The sequence below is a fragment of the Puma concolor genome, chromosome D1, assembly GCF_028749965.1.
Source record: "Puma concolor isolate L17-30 chromosome D1, mPumCon1.1.hap2, whole genome shotgun sequence".
Classification (NCBI taxonomy): Eukaryota; Metazoa; Chordata; class Mammalia; order Carnivora; family Felidae; genus Puma; species Puma concolor.
In genome coordinates, this window is record NC_141676.1 from 107,303,579 (window position 1) to 107,323,915 (window position 20,337).

Here is a 20,337-nt window from a genome sequence, read left to right on the forward strand (position 1 = left end):
AAAAGCCAGAGTTTTCCAGGGGTCTTTTGGGCACCTCGTGGGTGTAGAGAGGTCCAGGGCTGACACACATGCTCGCTCAGCTCGCACGCACAGACATTTTCACGCTCACCGTGCACCGCACCACACTCTGATGACCCCGGTCATCAGGACGCGGCCTTCTGTGCTGTGTTGTTGTTCAGATCCAGCTGGCTGGCTCTGCGGGTCTGTGGCCGGTGGGCCTCCGAGGGAGCGCACAGTGGGGTGACGGGCAGCCCTGCTACAGAAAAAGCGCCCGGGTACCTGAGGTGGGAGGATGTGACGACGCTGTGCCCCCGCGCAGCGGGGACTCGGGCCTTTAAAAAGCCGAGGAAACAGCCTCTGAGCAGGCGGTGGCTACACTGGAGGAGAGCACACCCAGGTCTCACGTGAAAGCAGCCAAACTGTCTGCTTCAAAGAGAAAAGGCAACATCCTGTCACAGGCCATGCTCTGGCAGAAACGTAAGTGGTTTGACCGTGGCTGTCAGAGCCGTGCAAGCACGGGCAGGGGCCGGGGCTTCACCGGTGAGCCCACCCGGGGACGGGGGAGGGGGTGGTGGCGATGGAGGCACCGGGGGTGCCCGTCCCCAGCCAGGGGGGCGCAGGGGCCAGGTGGGCGACGGAGCCCGGTGGAGAAAGCGACCTGGCAGAGGTGATGCTGATTTTCCAGGCTGGAGGGGAACGAACTAGTGTTCCAAGGTGGGACAGCTCATCGTGTCTCCGCTGCGAGGCATGAATCACTGTGGTGAGGAAAGGGCAGTTCATGATTCACACAACAGAAAAGCCAACTGTGACATTGGTTTGGGGCCGAGAGGGGAAGGCCATGGGGTCCTTCACATGATTGGCTTTGTTTTTCATCCACGGCTGCCCTGTGGCCTGGGGTTCAATTCCTCGGGCCTGTTGCTGTCTGAGTGACTTAGGTTTCTGCCGAAGGCGTGATTTGTTTGCGTGTGTGCCCTGGGACAATGTGGAAACTTGGCTTTGGTCAGGCGTGCCTCCACTCGCTCCGCTGTCCTGCCTAAGTCACTCTTCTCCACGCCTTGGTGGCGAGGCCCGTGTGTCCCAGTGCAAAGGGGCAGCGGGTTTATCTTTAACCTTAATGTTTATCCCTGGGGTCGGATGGAACAACTGTGAACTTTACTTTCCATTATGTGGGATCAAACAGAGACTCCTGTTATTAATAATGGAAATCATACAGAGATTATCTACAACATTCCTTTCTTGCAATAACAAAGTCAACTCAACAGCCTCATGAGACTTGAACCTTACCGGGGCTCAGTTCTGTGCTACCTCAAGAGAGAAATATTACCAAAAAAAATCACTCTGTCTTTTCCAAGGTGCTTGGGTCTTTACAATGCCTTTTAACAAATTCATGTACACCCTACTGCAAGCAAACTTCATATAAGAGAATCTAGATTTACAGAAGATGATACATTGGGGAGTCTTTGTTTATTTTACACAAAGATATTCTCCTGGAGGCCTTGAAGTTCTGAAAATACACCTTCATCGATGAAAACGTAACTTAGAGTCCTTTATCACCAACTCACTGTTCTCCTTTGTTACTTGTGTAAATTCTCTGGAATTGAACTTGTTAATGTATAATTTGGAGGAGTGATTTCAAAATCTCTCAGACTGCGAGGTCTCATCGTTGATACTAGCAAGATGCAATTTTTTTTTTTTTTTTAATAAAAAGAGATGAACTTCCATTTGGGCTTGAGAGCTATGGAATCCTTCCACAGCAATTAGAGGTATGCTGATATGGGTGGTGTGCACAGTTACGTGAAGGAAGACCCTGACCTGCAGAGGTAACGGCTGCCGGCCCCATGGGACAGCTATGCAGCCGAGGCAGGCATTATTGTCTTTACTGGAAGCGCTGAGCGTCCTATAAGCCCTTACGCTTAGAGCTGAATTGGTGGATTTTATATGAGCCCTTGGGGGACTTCTGCCTTGGTTCCTACCTATTCAGAGTAAGTCATTTTCCTTTTCTTTCTTTCTCCCTTCCTTCCTTTCTTCCTTCCTTTCTTTCTTTTTCTTTCTCTTTCTTTCTTTCTTTCTTTCTTTTAAAGTTTTAGGTTTCTCATATGTAAAATGGGGTAAAAATACTACCTATTCCTCAGAGCTACCCTTACCTTGGTGAGCTGAGATGCCACCATATTGTTGATCGCTGTCGTTTGCCTTCAGTGTCTGGGATACGGGTTGCTTTCCTGCGTTCATGAGCCGCCATATTCCCCCTTTTTGGTTATACACTGCATTTTTCCTTCTCTAATTCCTCTTGTGATATTAGCAGTGTTTTTTTTTTTTGTTTGTTTGTTTGTTTTGCTTTTTAAGGGGATGCTGGAGGCATGTTTCTTGCTGAAACCCCAGAGGTCGGTCAGGTCCAGCAAAGCCGCATCCTTAGGGAGACTGTATTGTAAACTCCTCAGTGGAATAACTGGAGTGAATGGTGTTACAGGTTCGGATGCATACAATCCAAATTATCTTTAAGTGTCCTTTCGCACCTTAAAGGAAATTAAGAAAGGCCCTGGGCACCGGACCCCTTACCCTGGATTCAAGTAAAACCTTCCTCCAGGACACTGAGGGGTCATAGGTGACTAGATTCTGTGGGGAAACCGGTAAAAACAGGGCAGCATTGTCAGCCCACTTAGAATCACCTGATGGAAGGGCAGAGTTTGAAATCAGACACCAAGAGTGCTGAAAAGGCACTTTCTTTTTTCAGAAAACACCCTCGGGCCATGATCTGAAATGACTGTACTAGGGGGTTCTGGAAAGGGTTAAGAAAACATCCACTTTGTAAATGTTGCCTCCTCCCTGCCTGGCCATGATCCCTGTTTGTGAACGAAATGTGAACACGGACTCTGGTTCAGATCAGCTCGGAAATGCTGACACACAGAAGTGGAAATCTTCGAGTCTCATCCATGGATCTGAGCTTTGCTTGACTGGCCGGTTAGATAAAGAAGTCACGGCACCTGCAGATTCCCTTCTGGGCTCTGCACTTCGTCCTACAGGTCCCGAGTGGATATGAATTCACATCCACCCCAATGAGAGGTCCTTGTTAAGGCCAACTGGCTACAGGGCAGTAGAAACAGCAGAAGCGATGGGGTGAGGCAGGTCTGGGTTTGGCTCGGCAGCTTAATTATTCAACCTTCTTAGATTCTTAAAAATCTGGAAAATGGGAATTTTAATGCCTGCCTTACAAGGCTTCTGTCAGAACTAAAGTAGGGAATGTACGTAGTGTTATCAAGTCTCCTGAGCGTGGTGAGAGAGAGTATGTGCTGTCCTGTGATAGCTCCCTTGTGTCCATCTGGAAGGATCAGGGTTATGCTAAATTCCTTCCTGTCTCTCCTTTTCCACAATTTGATTAGCAGAGTTAAAAAGACATCACCAAAATATTCTTGAGTGACAGCATCTTTCAAACAATTTTTCGCGGGTCTAAATCAGGGATCTGCAAACCACAGCCTTAGTGCCACATGGGTCCCACTAACCGTTTTTGCAAATAAAATTTTATCAGAGCATAGCCGTGTCTATTCACATATTGTTGGGCTGCTTTAGGTGCCATATGACCTACAAAGCCTACAGTATTTACTATCTGGTCCTTTACAGAAAATAGTTTGCTGACCTCTGAACTAAAATGATTTGGTTCATACTTTAGATACTCTTTTCCTCAGGTTTTTCGGCGTCCTGGGGTCACACAATGCCAGCGCCAGTGGGAGGTAAAATTTGCAGTCAATTGATTAAGCGATTTGCATAATGCTGAAATTTGATTTGATTGACTTCTTCCTTGAAAGCTATGGAACCGTGTATAATAAACTCAACACCATTTGTTACAAAATGAATGAGTCACATAACTGCTTTTTCTTGTTGTTCTTTGTGTAAGGGAAGGTTTACATGATAATGAAAGGCAGGCTGCCTGATTTTCTTTGAACTGGCTAGTTGCCTTGATTCCCCATAGACATGGCCTTGGTGTTTCTTTGCTGTGGTGCCCAGGGAGGCACTTTACGAACAGGAAATGGTTATTAAACTATTATGGCATGAATGTGCCTTTGCTTTCCGACAACTTCAACAGAGCACAGGTTCACAAATAGATACATTAGGGTGTCAAAATTGTCATTCATGTAGAACTCTGGATTTTACTCCAGGGTTCCACTAAATAGCCAATTAGAAAATTTTTTTTTCTTGACATTTATTTTTGAGAGACAGAGAGAAACAGAGCATGAGCAGGGGAGGGGCGGAGAGAGGAGACAAGAATCCGAAGCAGGCTTCAGGCTCTGAGCTGTCAGCACAGAGCCCGATGTGAGGCTCCAACCCACAAACTGTGAGATCATAACCTGAACCGAAGTCCGATGCTTAACCAACTGAGCCGCCCAGGCACCCCTGTAGCCAATGTTTTTTAATGTTTATTTATTTTTGAGAGAGAGCACAAGCAGGGGAGGAGCAGAGAGAGAAGGAGACAGAGAATCTGAAGCAGACTCCAGGCTGAGCTGTCAGCACAGAGTCCGACATGGCACTCGAACCCACAAGCCTTGAGATCATGACCTGAGCCAAAGTTGGATGCTCAACTGACTGAGTCACCCAGGCCCTCCAAAATAGCCAATTTTTAAAGGGAAGTGAAAATTCAGTAAAACATAAGAAACGCCTATAGTAGTCATCTACTATTTGGAAGTCTATCTCTTGTAGGAACTCAGTCAAACTGGTAACAAGAAGTAATTTAGGTCTGTGCAGTACCTCTAACATTTCTATTGTGTGTTACAACCTTTGCCCACTTAGTAAGCACCTTTACTTCTTACCAAGTTTATGTTATTGATTCAGTGGTTCTTGTTGATAAGGACAAGTAGGGTCTAAAAGACAGACACAAAGTCACATGCACAGAAGGAAGTAAAGTAAGTGACAAACATCTACCAAGCACACAGATTAACTGGTAAAAAGAATAATCTTTCAAGGTGGACACTTCCTTCTCCCTGTATTCACTAAAGAAAAATGCCAACTTTGTTTTTCTCTATACCCAGAAAGTTCCCAAGTCAGAGGTTTGGAAATCTCTCCTCCAGTTTAAGTCGGTAAATCTGTTCTGTTGTAAGGAACAAAAAGAACCAAGGTTGACTACACTTATTAGCTAAATACCTGGACATTTAATTAGCTTAGAAGTTCTGTACATTTTTGCTTTTAAACCTTCCCATTACAAAATAAAGGTATTAGGTTCTTTCCTCCTTCTGATATCTTTCTAAAGAAGTTTATTTGCCTACTGATGAAGATGTCACCAGTTTCTGACTTTGAGCCAACCAAGTCAAGGTTGGTTAATTAAGATTATTAACGTAAGTTTCACATTTATAAAGTACCTGGCAACATTCTAGTTTAATCATTTTTGTAGAACAAATGCTTGAGGAGAGTGGGCTTGCCTGGGATAGAGAGGCTTTCTCTGGAATCTTCTTGTCCCGGTCGTGTGATGGTGTGGCCAAAGCATTGTTCTTTAAAGTTTTTTTTTTTTTTATGTTTTCATTTATTTGAGAGAGAGAGAGAGAGAGAGAGAGAGAGAGAGACAGAGCGTGAGTGGGGGAGGGGCAGAGAGAGAGAGGGAGACACAGAATCTGAAGCAGGCTCCAGGCTGTGAGCTGTCAGCACAGAGCCCTATGTGGGGCTCAAACTCACGAGCGGCGAGATCATAACCTGAGCTGAAGTTGGACACTTAACCGACTGAACCACCCAGGCGCCCCATGGACAAAGCACTGTTCTTACAGACAGGAGACGTGGAGTTTACTTTCCAATCTACAGGTAATTAGGTGTGGGGTTACAGGCAAGCCACCTCAGCACCTTATTTCTCAAGTGTTCCAGCTATAAAATGGGACTTGCCCTTTCCTGGCTAAGAGCAGGGAGAGTGAACTTGACTTCATCTTCTTTTTCTAGCTGTAATTTCTGAGCTTTCATGAATGCTTATACCAAATAAATACATGTTTTCAAACCCAAGTCTTTAATTTAGTAGAAGGCATGCTCCCATCTGCACAGAGCAGTGCTTTTCAACCTTGGCTACGCATTGGAATGCTCTGGGGAATTTAAGAAATCCTAATGCCCAGGTCCCAACCCGAGGGTTCTCATTAAATGGCCCTGGGCATTAGCTTTTCAAATCTTCCCAGGCAATTCTCATGTGCAGGCAAGGTGAGAACTACTGAGCTGGAGGTTACAGGGGACGGCTTCTAATATTCCTTTGGACATTGCAGTGCCGTGGGCAGGACACGTTCCATCCTGTTCATAGGGGTATGTACCAGCTATGGGGCACGGAGTACTTACTTGGTGCCTTGCACTGTGTCACATGTTCTGTCGCATCAGACTGATTACATTTGGTTGCTAGTGAGGAGACCTGAAACAACGTGGGTTTGAATAAGACAGCGGCATTCGCTCTGTCGCACTGAACAAGTCCACAGCAGGCTGTGCAGGACTGTATGCAGACTCTACGGTCCCAGCGACACCTCTGGCTACTTCCGTCTTTCCGGTCTGTTGTCCTTGGCATGCAACTTTTGTCAAAGTTGCTTTGTGGTTGTGCCACTTTAGCTCCAGCCACCACCTCTGTGTTTTGGACACGGAAGAAGAAGAAAAAAGAAAAAAAACAACCCCCCCACCCCCCATCGTGTAGGGTTGTTAAGTCAGAAAGGATAAGGCTGATGTTGGGTGTGGCAGTGGCCAGTCTTTGCCACACTTCGGATGTATTATCTCACTTAATCCTCAGAGAAACTCCGAGAGGCAGGTTCTGTTTCAAGCTCCATTTCCTGGATGAGAAAATCTGAGCTTAAAGATTAGGTTAGTAACTCACGCTGAATATTGTCTTACAAAGCTGTCCTGTGTCCCCGCCACAGGGCTTGGCTCACTCCCGGGGCTCAGAAGGTAAAGCACACAGGCCTTGGTAAAGGCACAGGCCTTCTGCGTGAGATAAAGGAATGGACACCCGATGGCAAAAATCAAGTATGGCAGCTGGAGACTGATGTTCATACTTCACGCCCTCATTCTGATGCGCGCGTTTCATCTAACTTACTGAAAGAAATAAGGTCTTTGCTTCCTTACCTCCCGCACCGGGCTCTTTGCACACATTTCAGCTGCAATGGGAGGGCTCAACGTGGAGAGAGTGACCCAGAATCTCCCCCTCCTGCCAACGTGTAGCCCATCTGTTTTCCGGGCAGCACTGATGAAGAGCTGTGTGGCAGCCTGAGCTGGGACCCAGGCTTCTGCCTCGTCGGCACTGCCTTCTTTTTGAACTATCTAGACTTTGGAAGAGTCAGGCTGTCCGTTCACACACGCATGTGGTGTGGTGTGGAAAGCAACATCTAGAGAGTAGGGGTTTATTTGGAATCAGAGTGCCGTCTCTGTTCTATGCCGTTAGCAGTTTAAAGTTTAGCCTCTAGTGCAGACAGATCTGAGTTTGAGTCCTAGGTTTATGCCTCACTTTGTTGCCATTTCCTTAAGTATATAGTGGGGCTGTAGCTCTTACCTCACAGGCTGTGGTACGTGTTTACTACTGTGCTTTGCATTAAGTCAATGCTCAATAATAAATATTAGTTACTATTCTTAATTTCCCGCTCCCTCTCGCTCTACGTCTGAGAACAAAGCTGATGCGGCTAATTATAGATCGTAATTTGTGTGGCCTCTGAGTTCTGCATTTCTTGTGAAATAGCAGGGCGGCACATTTCCAGTCTTGTAACTTGTGGTGGGGCTAGTGATCAGGGCTAATGCCGATGGTGAAGCTGGCCATTCTGTGACCAAACTTGGAACTTGGGCCACAATTTTCAATCACGCCTCATCAGGCGGCAGGCTCATACTGACTGGCCAATTGTGTTTGTTTTTTTTTTTTAATTCACAAAATTGGACTGAGGTGTTTATAATCTAGCCGTCAGGAGAATGACCCTTGAATTTTTCAAGAAATGGCACAATGATACCGAAAACTGAAACACCAGTGTGCTGCCTTTCTTAGTAATGGTTTCATCAGTATCACTTTCTGGGAAGAACAGGCAGCCAACGAGGTATAAACCAGAGATATTCTCAGACCAGGTGTTGGGACCAAAAAGGATCTGACCACACGTGAGAAAAGCTGCATTCCTCTTTAATCCTCTAGAAAGACTCATATATTTAATTGGAAGACAGGAAGCAAATATACAAAGATTGTTATAAATTTCCAGGACTGAGAAATGCTGGGGAGATAGAAAAGAGAGAAAAAAAAAAGGGAGACAAGAGAGTTGAAAGTTCGAATGCTGGATGAAAGCAACACCAATTCAGGAAAGAAAGGCACGGAAGGAAAATCAATCACCCGTGTGTCATCCTTTGTGTGGGGACATCCACCCAATAATGGAATTATTCCTAGTAGGGAAATCAAGCGATGAAATAAATTATCTTCAGCAGTGGAGAGTGGAGGATGGAATCAGGGAAGGTATCCTGAAGCATGTGGCATTGGATATGGATCTTCAAGAATAAATGATAAAACGATAGTCAGACTTCTTGTTTAGAACTTGGGAGAGGAAGAAGCCTATGAGGAATATAACATGTGAGCATTAGGAAGAAAATCCGAGGATGTGTAGGCTGGTGTTTACAACATTTTTTTTTTTTTTTTTTGGCACAAACCTCTTTATTCAAACCAAACCTACTGCAGAACTCCAATACAGAAATAAAAATGGAGCCATTTGGGGAGGATATTGAAGCTCTGACTGCTTATTCACCCCCAGACTCTCCTACTTCCTTCCTGTTGTTGGCCACTCCGGGTGCCTTCACTGTATTCCAAAGTTCTTTAGGTCATAGCTGGACAACCATGACCTGGACCCATCCTCCACTCATTCAGCAAGATTCCTCATAGCTGGTCATAAGTCCTTGGGTTGAATACTTCCAGGGTAAAGGCTACACTCCCAAAGCAAAGTGAGTCACTGTGAAGCATTAAGCTCTGAAAGTGTGAAGGTCATATTTTCAGTCTATGTGGGTATCTTGTGAAAAAGGAAGGGCATCTGTTCCTCAAAGATTGACCTGGTGACTCCTCTCCCCGGCTTGCTATTCTAGCAACTTCATGAGGGAATGCCCCACGTCATGAGGCATGGTTAGTAAACCAGAGACTTGGCAAAAAAGCTCATCTTGACTGGCAGTTATACCTCACATCGTGAATCAATTATAAGGTCTAATTTCACTCACAGGGGCTGTGCCCCAGGCCTTGGGGTTGGAGCATTTGGATCTGACCCTAAATGTACAGCTGGTGTTGGGTCTGAAGAGTCTTCCTCCAGGGAAGTGGTCTTGGGAAAATTTGATTTCCTTAATCTCTTTGGTCTGGAAAATCTCAAACTAGATATTATTTTATTTTTTTTTCAACATTTATTTATTTTTGGGACAGAGAGAGACAGAGCATGAACGGGGGAGGGGCAGAGAGAGAGGGAGACACAGAATCGGAAACAGGCTCCAGGCTCTGAGCCATCAGCCCAGAGCCCGACGCGGGGCTCGAACTCACGGACCGCGAGATCGTGACCTGGCTGAAGTCGGACGCTCAACCGACTGCGCCACCCAGGCGCCCCTCAAACTAGATATTATTTAAATCAACGAACAAACCATTGGATTTCTTCTCCTCTAGCTGCCTGACCATAGGTTTTTCCTGTTCTTGATCAGACTGTCAATTCTAGATTCAGCCTCCAGGTCGTAATCTAGTAAGGAAAGATATATCTGTCTCCTCTGCTCAGTCTCTTCACTTTGGTGCTACCTTGCTACAAAATTTGGGTAGACACGTTGGGTTGGCTCATCCCCGTTACGGTCTTGTGCTCTCAGTGTAGACCCTCTCTCTCCCCATTCTGATTCCTGTTTCTCTTGATAATGCTAAGGCAATGCTCCTAGTATGTCAACTGGAAGTCTGCCTTGCTCTAATAGGTGATAAAACTTCCCTCCCTGACCACCGAAGAGCCTTCCCATTCACACTGCCATGTTTCCAACCCATATGGGATATGTGCTCCTAGATTTCTAGCCCTGTGGAGAAGTACCATGACCATGGTCTCAGTCATGGTTCTGTCTCTGTCCTTTGGGAGATACACTGAAATTCCTTGAGGGGCTGTATCTGAGGTCAGGACAAGGACATGCCATCTTACTCTGTCTCTCAGAAATCTCCCAGGTGCTCCTTCCTGGCATTCTTTAAAAATTGAAATCTACCACAAACGTACTCCTCTACTGGCTTCTGAAGAAAGACATAAAGTCATCCTTCTGCTCAGCTCATGGTACCTTTAAGAGAGACCAATGCTGGGATTTTGATGTCTCCTGTCCAGGCTTGTTCTGTTTTCAGTTGCAGTCTTTGACCAGTCTCTCTGCAGCATCTTTGGCCCCCTGTCTCCTAAGCATGGCTCCCCTGCTGCTTGGAGACACCAGGCCCAGATACCTGAGGGATGACTTCCAGGAGCACAATGAAGGCAGGTTGAGACAGGCCTTGCTGGCCACAGACGCTCTGGGTGTGTTGAGGATAGAGACATTCAGTATCAGGACGTAGCAAGACAAGAGAAGTTAGAATCACCACACAAGGATTAGCTACTTCCCTGATGAGCGAGGGGCTGAGGTCACAGGAGAAATAGCCATTTGTTGAACACCTGTTATGTACTAGGTGCTTAACTGTGTTAATTTCATCCAAGCCTCATGATAATCCCATGAGATAGATATCATTACTCTCATTCAGCAAATAGGGGAACTGAAGCACATACATGTTAAATGATTTGGCAAGGGTCACACAGTGATAAGCTATGTGCTAGGCTTTCCAAACTAGGTCTGCTTGAGTCCCAACAGCATCATGCCACTTTTCAAGGCCAAGGATTTTAGGGTTCCGTTAGATGCTTCTTCCCCTCCCCACTGAAAGAAGTCCACCCTTAGATGGAAGTGGATTTTTACTTCACTGGGAGCAGTTGTATCCTGACTCAAAAGCTCCTGCAAATATGAATCTCAGGAAGTTAGATTTGAGATATAGAACCTCTGGAGCCAGCCAATTTCTATCTCAGAATCTGAGTTCCTAGGACTGGCCTTCCATGGGCTAATCAGCCAAGATAGGATAAGACCAGCTGGTGTAACATCTTTGGAGTTCATCCAGGACCCCTAGGCTGGGGGTGGACCCTGAACATCTGGAACTACTTTGTGTGTCTTGGGCAGGACTTACATTCATGGTGTGGGCTGAGCCTGACCCCAGACTAGTTTCTCTGCCTCAGAAGGAGAACAGCTATGCCTCTTGCACTGTCCCCTTTATATAGCCCCTACAGACTGGGGACCCCCATTTGCTGCTTAAGTAAGTCCAAGTAAGAATAAAGTGGTGGTGGAAACCAGCCAAACAAGCTAAAACACTTCAACTGTGAGGCACTTGCAGCTCTGTCATAGTTTGTAATTCTAGCTTGTGCATTTATTCAATTAATGTCGATATCCCACTAGACTAGACGGTGAGCTCCATGATGGTTGGGACCTGGTTTACTCTGCTTAGTGAGTATTTGTTCAGGGCTCTCCTAGTCTTGTCCTCTGCACTGGGACCCAGTGTATCTCAGATGGGAGCACTTTCTGCTCTGGTGACCCGGGTTTCTGTAAGAGACAGGCAGATGCAGCTGGTTTCTCAGGTGGACCTATCCACTGTCATTTCAGTCGAAAATACCAAAAATAAAACTTTGCGGGGAATTGTTTGGGCCTCTCAGTTCTCGTCACTCATGTGAGCACACTGCTGGTAACCTTCTCATGGACTTCTTTTTCACGTCTCAGATTGGAAACACTATTTCTTGGGGAAATTGGCAGTCAGAGGAGACTGGATCAGGGTGGTCCAATCCCAGACTCCAACGAGAGGAATGAGGGTCAGAACCTGGCAGGGGACATTTGGTGACTGACCTCCAGGGTTACCCAGAGAGATAAATGGACTTGCCCAGGCAGAGGACAGGCAGGTGATGAGGCAGAAATGGACTGTGCTTGGAATCAGAGGTCCTGGGTTTAGCTGATGACAAAGCTATTTACGAGTGTGGACTTGGGCAAGCCACTTAACATCTCTGGGCATCGTGTTCCTCATCAGTGGAAAGGAGGGTGAGAGGGAGACCGACCCTGCCTATTTCAGGAGTTGTGGTGAGGCCACACTTGAAATCATTTGTGTCAAGGCTGTGTGAGTCACAGAACATTGTGTGCAAAGGTGAGCATGGTGATTTCTGAGTTCCTGGGGGCTAAGCTCACGACCAGGAAACACAGGCCCGAGTCTCCACAAAGAAGAGGCAGAACACAGACGCTGTTTCTGGGAGTAGAGAGAGCAACCCAAGAGCCTTGCGTGGTCTGCTTGTTCTGCTGGAGGTTTGGAGGGAGGATGGACGTATGGTGTGGAAGGCCCTGAGAGTCCTCGGGGGAAGGATGTCTCTGCAGCGGTGCCCATGAAGAGAGTCTGAAGGCTCTGGCACTAGCAGCCTTTTGGCTGACCTCTCCCAAGGTCATGGAGTGGGACATCCAGAACTTTGGGACAGTCCAGGTAATATTGAGGCTGTGGAATGGGAACACCTCATGCAGGAGCCTGGTGGAAGAGAGCAGACTGCAGGAAAACTAGCTCTCTGCTTAAGCCTAACATAACCTGAGAGCAGTGTGGTGACCCTGGGTATTCATTCCAGGCTGACTGGGGCTTCCCTTCAACAGGGATCACTCGGCCCCTAGACCCCTTTGGTCAGGGACTCTGTGCTTTCTAAGACTGAACAAACCTCTGTGGTCACCCCAGATGTACTTTAGGAGCCTTCCCTGGCTCTCTCAGGTCGTCAGCTCTAGGTCCTTTTGGCCCGCCCAGGTCTGTGGCTGTCCTTCATCCTTTCCCAGTGACCTGCCTCTGTGGGGCTGATGGAAGTATGCCTCTTAGAATGGAGACAAAGAGAGAGGAAATGTCACTACTTTTCCCTTTCCTTCTCTGATGAGACCAGAGAGCCCAAGATCAGCTGCCATCTTGGAGCTCTCCTGGTGGAGACGTACCAGTCTACACATCAAGATGCCACGACTTACTCCTTTTCGGCTGCCTCAGCAGCCTTACAAGCAACACCAGATTGTAATTCGGTTGAGGTTCTACTTTCTCATATCTTCTAAACACCTTCAAAGGCATTTTTTGTCCATCTATCTTTTTCCGCCTCTGCGTGTTATCCAGATTGCTAGAACGTATGAGTGACGTGGTGATACCTCCTAGCAGCAGAGCCCTTTCAGTTCAAACACCAGTGAGTGGAAAGCCCACGTTTACATGCGCATGAAATCTCTTTGTTGGAGTCCATTAAAAAAAAAAAAAAAGTAAACAGCAATCCAGTGTAAATTGGGCGGGAAAGCTTTTCTGTAGCGTGTCAAGTCCAATCTTTGGCCAAAGCCCAAGTTCTTGCTTCCTGTTTGGAAAAAACTCAGCCATTGTCCATGAATGGAAAGAACAAATTTGAAAACTTTGACTCAGATCTTCACCAGAAGAGGAACATTCACATTAGTGTTTCAATTAAGGATGTGGATAATCCTTTAGCCCCATGAGCTAAACTTTCCCAGGCGCCCTCAACTACCTTAGGCAGAGAACACAAACAAACTTCTTTACGTTAAAGTGAAAAGTGTCAGCAACTTCTATGACTTTGTTTTCACTTAGAAGCTAGGACAAGTTTGTTAGCCCTGGGCTTGAATTCCTATTGTTCACGTATTTGTTTTTGGTTTTGCTACAAGTGAAGAGAAAATTATTTGTATTTCTCCTTAGTGGATCTTTAAAAAAATAATACTGAAGGTTCAACAGCAAAAGAGAATAATATTTACCGAGGTTACTTGGAGTGATCAATAGTGTGTCATGTGTCCTTCTGGGCTAGGAAGGTTTTGTCTTTCAAAATGGCCTTGTGTGGCTGTAGGAGGGAGGTTCAACCAGTCAGTTGTAAATGGAAAGCACTTTCAGCGAGGTAGATAGTCGACATGAGTGAGGTGGGTTCCTCTTCCGGGTTCCTTGATGGTAGAAATGTAGGCTTACCCTGGATCCCAACTAGCCCTTACAGCAGCAGTCCTATCTGCTGTTGAACTTACTGCCTGGCCCTGGTGGCTCGCAAGAAATCTGTAACAGGACAGCGGCTAGGAGAAGCATCTTCTTTCAAGAGGACCCTCGACACCGTTCTAGGTAGCACCTGGCTGATGAAGGCTCTCTGAAAGCTGACTGGAGGAGAAGTTACAGTGACAAATGCCTGGGTGTGAGCTCCACCAGGAGCCATGAGGAGGGACCTATCTCCTTAGCTTCCTCACTGTGGCGTGAATGTGGTTTACATGGGGCGATTAAATAAACAAGTGCTGACAATTTTGCATATGTCCTCGGTGATATTTATTATCCCTTCTTCAGGGAACTGGAGGGCCGTGTTTATTTAAATGAGTAGCATCCATATGCTTCCTAAGCTCGGGGCGAACACACACGATGCCCGCATGCAGACAGAGCACAGCCAGAAGTGACCTGTTGGCTTGATCTGTCATGGTCTGTGCCCTCCAGTGGAACGACAGCTGCAGGGCTCTTATTTTTGTGACGTGGAGCCTGTCCGGCTGTGCGGCAGGGGGAACTGAAATGTCTTCTGCTGACTTTTTATACCTTCAGATTTTTTTCATCGCTTATTTTGGAAAAGGAAAGCCCTCACTGGGGCCAAAGTTATAGGTTTTTCTGTAAACGAGTTTTGTGGGGTTTTTGTTGTTGTGTTTTGTTTTTTTCCCCCAAACTCCATTGGCGACTGACTTCCAGTGGTGGGAAGTAACATGGCTGGACGTTACTCGCCCTGAGGAAAGGAGATTCCTAGCAAAGGCCAAGAGGCTCATGTTTAGGTGGAAAGATTTTCCTCAGTGACGGACACTTGGCTGCTCCCAGGAGACTTAACGGGCCTTCGACCACAGGAGAAATGGTGAGGAGGCTTCAGGCTTTCAGGACAAGCTGCCGTTTGGTCAGGGGACTCCTAACACTTCTGGTCAACTCTACTCTGGGAAACTGGACCGGGTAGCATCATTTTGATCTCGTGCTTTCTTTTCTTTGTCTCTTATTTATTATTAAGAAATTATTTTAAGAATCTTAAAAATGTTCTTCTCAGTATTCTAGTCTAGTTGTTTTAAAGTGGCTCCGTTCAGGGATCCCCACGCCCCCAAGGCAAAGCAATCTCGATTTCAGACAAATTTCTTTTCACCTTCCAAATTTTTATGCTGGTTTCTCAGGCTGGTGGCGGTGGGGGGGGGGGGGTACAGTGTTTACCACAGAATTAGAAACGTTTATTGTTGCTTTACAAAGGTTGGTGTGAAAAGGACTAACTACAGGTTTTGGCTTTGCAAATAGGCTTGGCCACTGGGGTCCTTGGGGAATTGTCCTGAGGCTTCTGATTCTGGTATTTCACGGTCACTTTGCAAAGACACCGGCTGAAGCACCCTCGAGCACTCGAACATGCGCACTGGCAGTCAGTTCCTGGATTCCTTGGCAGCTGGTTGTGGGCTGGTAGGTGGGGAGGCAGCAGGTCCTTGAGAGCTCTGGGAGTTTCGCACTAGGAAGAGGTGGGGACTTAGAAACTGCTCTCCATATGGTCCTTGTGCCAGGGCACACCTGTTGACACTGTGGCTTCTAAGGAAGTCCAGACATCAGAGGGTGATGCCCTCGGCTCACAGCACCTCCCCCAAGCCCTCTTTGTTCATTGATTCAAAAACAACAGGAGGCAGGAAGCCCTCCCTTGACAAGATCCTGGAAATGCCCAGCTGGCCCCTTTGCAGCCAAGTGTTCGATGTGTCCACTTCCTGGGAGGGAGCGGGTGGGGAGTCCTCTGGGCCCTTCCCCACAAGCGTACATGCAAATCAGAGAGGGTTAGCCGTATACCTGTCTTTGGTCTGGACTGAGATGTGAGCACGTGGCATGGAGCCTTTCTTGCCCCTCAGCTGAATTAAGAGTGTGGCCACCGTGCTTAGACCCCCAAATAACCCTGTCCCCTGAGTTTCTTCCGAGTGTGCAATGCCTCAGGCTGCACTCGTGCCTAAGAATAGCTGGAAACCCAGCTGCAGACAAGTGTGGTCTGATATGGGTGCGAATAAAGCCACTGTGGGTGACTGAGAATGAGTGAACAGAGTGTGGGAGGGCAGGCGCCCCTGTTTGCTGCCATGTGGGGCCCCACCTGGGGTCTGTGGCCAATGCTGGGCATCACTGATCATGAGAGAAAGTGGCACAAGGAACCTGTGTAGGAGTGAGGCACCCAGAAGGAGGGTTAGAAGGATTCAGAACATGTCATTAAGAAATAGCTGGAAGGACGGATATGCATTCAGACTACAGGGGACCTGGTATCTGCCTTCCGATGCTGGAAAGAGATACGACTACTGCTGATACTATTAGCTCACATGTATTTAATGCTTGCTGAGCACACGCTCTGTTGCAAGCATTTACTTGGAATTCTCAAGCCTACCAGGTATGTGCCATTATGATCTTCATTTGCAGAGGTGAGAAGGCTGTCAATGGATTCTGAACGGCGAGTTTCATCAGAAGGCAATGCCAGGCAAAATGGCGCTTGTTACCATGCGGCCGGTCAAGCAAGAGGATAGAGCTTCCTGACACTGAAGCTCCCCAGAGGAAGGTGGAAATGGGTGGAGGGAGGGGAAGGAAAGTAGCATCTACCATAGCTGGCCCTGGCCATGGCTTTGAGACCCTCTGGCGTATTATTGCAGGGAATCCTCACAACTGCTGTGTGAGACGTGGGTTATTGAGGCCCAGGGGTGTTAAATAAATCATCCGAGACCTTGCCACCAATAAGCGACAGCCCAGTTTTGCATACAGGTATTTTTGGCTCTCAAGTCTGTTGTTAATGCTGCTTTTACGAAGGTGATGGTGCCCAGGTAGTGCTGGGGCACTGGTATGGGGCTGGATCTCTCTGCTCCACACTCTAGTTTCAGTCTGATTTTATGTCGGTTGTAACTGTTTCATTGCATGTCTCTCCCACGAGATGCAAGATGCATGTGGGCAGGAGCCATAGCTATCTTGCTCAGTGCTGTATTCCCAGTGCCCAGGGATAGTTGGAAGAATGAATATCAGTTGAGACTCCTTGTTACGATGGGGCGGGGTCGGGGGTGGGGGTGGAATTAAAAAGAGGATAATTTATCTATCAGGACGTTAGAGGGAAACTCTGGTATTCGATTAGGGGTGGTTATCAGTGATGCTAACCCCAGCAGAGCTTCAGAATCACCGGAAAGACTTTTAAAATATAGATTCCTAGGCCCACATCAACCCCCCAGAATCGGAACTGCCTGGAAGCAGGGCCTGGGTATCTTCACTGTGTACCACTCCCTGGTCAATTCTGCTACCTGGCCAGGTGAGGAGGCCCCATGGATGCATCTGAGTCTGGGGTTCTCTGTATTATGTGTCCCTGGCGCTCTTGGACACCCCTTTCCCTCCCCCTGCTGCCTCTCTACCTGCTGGGCTTCAAGGCCAACTGCGTGTGTGCCTGGAGCACGGATGGAGGTCTGGTGCCGGGTCAGGCATGAGTTCTTATCAATTGGGTATTTACTGAGCAAAGTTCAGCCAGGTAGCACTATGGTTCCGGGTTTAATAGATACCTAGGCTTCCAGGCTTTTGATTCAGAGTCCAGGTCCCTGGGACCCTTATCAGTGAATGATAATGGGCTCCCTGTGTGAGTCCCCAGGGCCAGGGCTACTCACTATTCTTGGCTGAACCAGGCCTGCCCTCCAAAGGCCCAGGGCCCTAGACTGTGGGCTGTCTGGGAGGGCAGATGGTCAGTGCCCAGCCATGACTGCTTCTGGCTTGCTCTCCCTGGCCAGGAAGTGCCCGGTTCCAGCTCAGTGCTTTGGTTTCCCGGCTTTGATGACAAAGGGCACAGGGAGCCTTCTCTCTACAGCAGGGCTGGACACTCTCTGGCTCCTGGTATGTGGATCACCAGTGGGTATTGGTCCTCTGCCCTGGGAGCCACGGAGAATCCAGGAACCGTTCACTGCAGCCCATTCTATGGGTCCAGGAGAGGGGAAGGCGGTGGGAGGGAGTGAATGGCAGCACATTCCAAATAATCACCCAACCGGTTAATCAGCAAATCCCTTACTGAGCTCGCTGTGGACATGCTACTTGAGAAGATATAGAGAAAGAAGGTAAAGTATCTCATCTTGAGAAGCTTATCATCCGGTTAGGGGCATACGAAATTTACACCGAAGGATTACTAATTATTATATAGCAGATTGCAAATTTATTAAATGCTTGCTCTGTACCTGTTTTATAGTAAGCATATACTGTGCTCCCCATTTACTAGGTCAGCGACCCCTTATGACATTCGTTTGGTAAGAAATGGCACAGAGAGGTTTAGTAACTTGCCCAGGATCACATAGCTAGAACGTGGCAGGGGCAGATTTCGAGGCCTGTGCCGTCCGACTTGGCGTCCCTGCTCTTTTGCCGTCCTCTACTGCCCCCTATGATGAGCACTAACCAGGCCTGTCTAAGAGGCTGGAGGATGAAGCCACTTCTGTGGGCAGCCGTGGGCCACCAGGAGGGTTGCAGTAGCCTTGAGCCAGGGCAGATCAGGAGGCTGAGAAGTGAGAGCATGAATCCTGACCACTGGAAAGCTCAAGTAAAGGTGAGGAGAGGAGACAAGCAGGAAACCAGGGAAGTCTGAGTAGCCCTTGTGGCCAGAGTCAGGGCTTATTAGTCCTTGGTGTGCAAAGTGGTCAGAGAATGGGTTGAGCTGACGCAGCCCAGGACTTTCAACTGTACATTAAGTTTACAGGACTGAACTGGTGAGGCAGAAGGGAGCTATAGACGGTTTGGGGCAGGAGGAGTGGCAATACTGGGGGAAATTGTCTAGGAAGTCTCCCGGGTCCTCCCTGCTCAGGCACAGCTGAGGTGAGCCGGCAGACCCTTGAGAAGAGGGGAGCATACGCTGGGGTGGGGGCTCGTCTGAGAGGCCGATGAGAACCGGCGACATTGTTTTTCGCAGCCTCGGCACCAGAACAGGCCCCGGCTCCACCCCGGCCGTACCAGGGCGTCCGTGTGAAGGAGCCAGTGAAGGAACTGCTCCGGAGGAAACGTGGCCATGCCAGCAGCGGGACGGCTGTCACACCTACGGCGGTGAGGAGGCCACTGTGGCCCGAGTGTGCGTGTGCGTGTGCGTGTGCGGTGGGGTGTCCAAAGGGGCCCTGGCTCTAGGCGAGGCTCAGCGAGGCCACAAAGGCAACACGCTGCCAGGTACGGCTGCTGAGGAATGGGCTTAGGGGAGAACAGGTCAGTGATCCCTGGGTAGACCAAGGAGGACTGGGGCCATGGGCTGGCCCCATTGAACAAAGCCAATGCCGGGGGCCTGAGTGAGCAGATGATTCACACGTCCTGGCGTGAGCTGGGTGCCCCCTTGGGAAGACGACGAGGCCAGTTCCCTACGTGCACAGGCTTCTCGCTAAACGGAAACACGCATCCCCCAAAAGTATAGGTGGTGACGGCTGGGACATGACATGGATGTTTTGGTCTGAGAAGGAAGATTCCCCCCCATCACCCCCCAACGTATACTTTCCTCCCCTGGGGCCCTCTGGGCAAGTTTTCTGCAGAGGGCCAGATGGAGAGAGCTGAACACTGATCCTAGTCTCTCCTCCCTCTAGGTGGTGCTGCCCCATCAGCCCCTGGCTACCTACACCACAGTGGGTAAGAGCTCTCCACAGCCCCGGTCCCCTCCAGGCCCCTCGTCTGGGCCACACCTGCAACTCTGTAATTTCCTTCTTCCCACAGGTCCTCCCTGCCTTGACATGGAGGTCTCCGCTTCCACAGTGACAGAGGAGGGGGCCCTGTGTGCCGGCTGGCTCTCCCAGCCGGCCCCGGCCACCCTCCAACCCCTGGCCCCGTGGACACCCTACACGGAGTACGTGTCCCACGAAGCTGTCAGCTGTCCCTACTCGGCTGACATGTACGTGCAGCCCATGTGCCCGAGCTACACGGTGGTGGGGCCCTCCTCCGTGCTGACCTACGCCTCCCAGCCGCTCATCACTAATGTCACGGTACGTCACACAAAAGCATTGCTGCACCAAGGACACCCTTTGGGACCTGGGCTGACTTCCTGACCCCTGATCGTTCTTGCTACTGATTCTCAGGATAACTGAGTCTTCAAGCCCTTCCTGTCCCGCAGGGAGGCCTGCTCTTCCCATTGACCTTCCGCAAAGAAGGCGGATGGCCTCCCTTGTCGTACGTTGTGCTCTTTGGGGCGGGGATGTTCTCCGGACCTTCTGCCCTAAATCTTCCCGTGCTGCCCCCAAAGCAGAAGGTCTTGGTTGGAAGTTTCGGTTTTCAGTGAATGGGGGTATCAGGTGAGGTCTGACTGGGGCCTTGCGCCACACCAGGGCTCTCTTTCTATTCCGCTGACTTAGAGGCTGATC

General features: G+C 48.5%; 1 protein-coding gene across 1 annotated transcript in view; it reads left to right on the plus strand.

Annotated features, from left to right (window-relative positions):
* Positions 1-20,337, plus strand: part of POU2AF1 (POU class 2 homeobox associating factor 1) — a 24,790-nt gene continuing 4,453 nt past the window's right edge. Inside the window, exons 1-4 of the mRNA XM_086679161.1 lie at positions 1-477; positions 18,918-19,048; positions 19,570-19,612; positions 19,697-19,962. Of these exons, the coding sequence (XP_086535287.1) occupies positions 462-477; positions 18,918-19,048; positions 19,570-19,612; positions 19,697-19,962 (456 nt within the window). The 5' untranslated portion in view covers positions 1-461. The remainder of the gene's footprint in view (positions 478-18,917; positions 19,049-19,569; positions 19,613-19,696; positions 19,963-20,337) is intronic.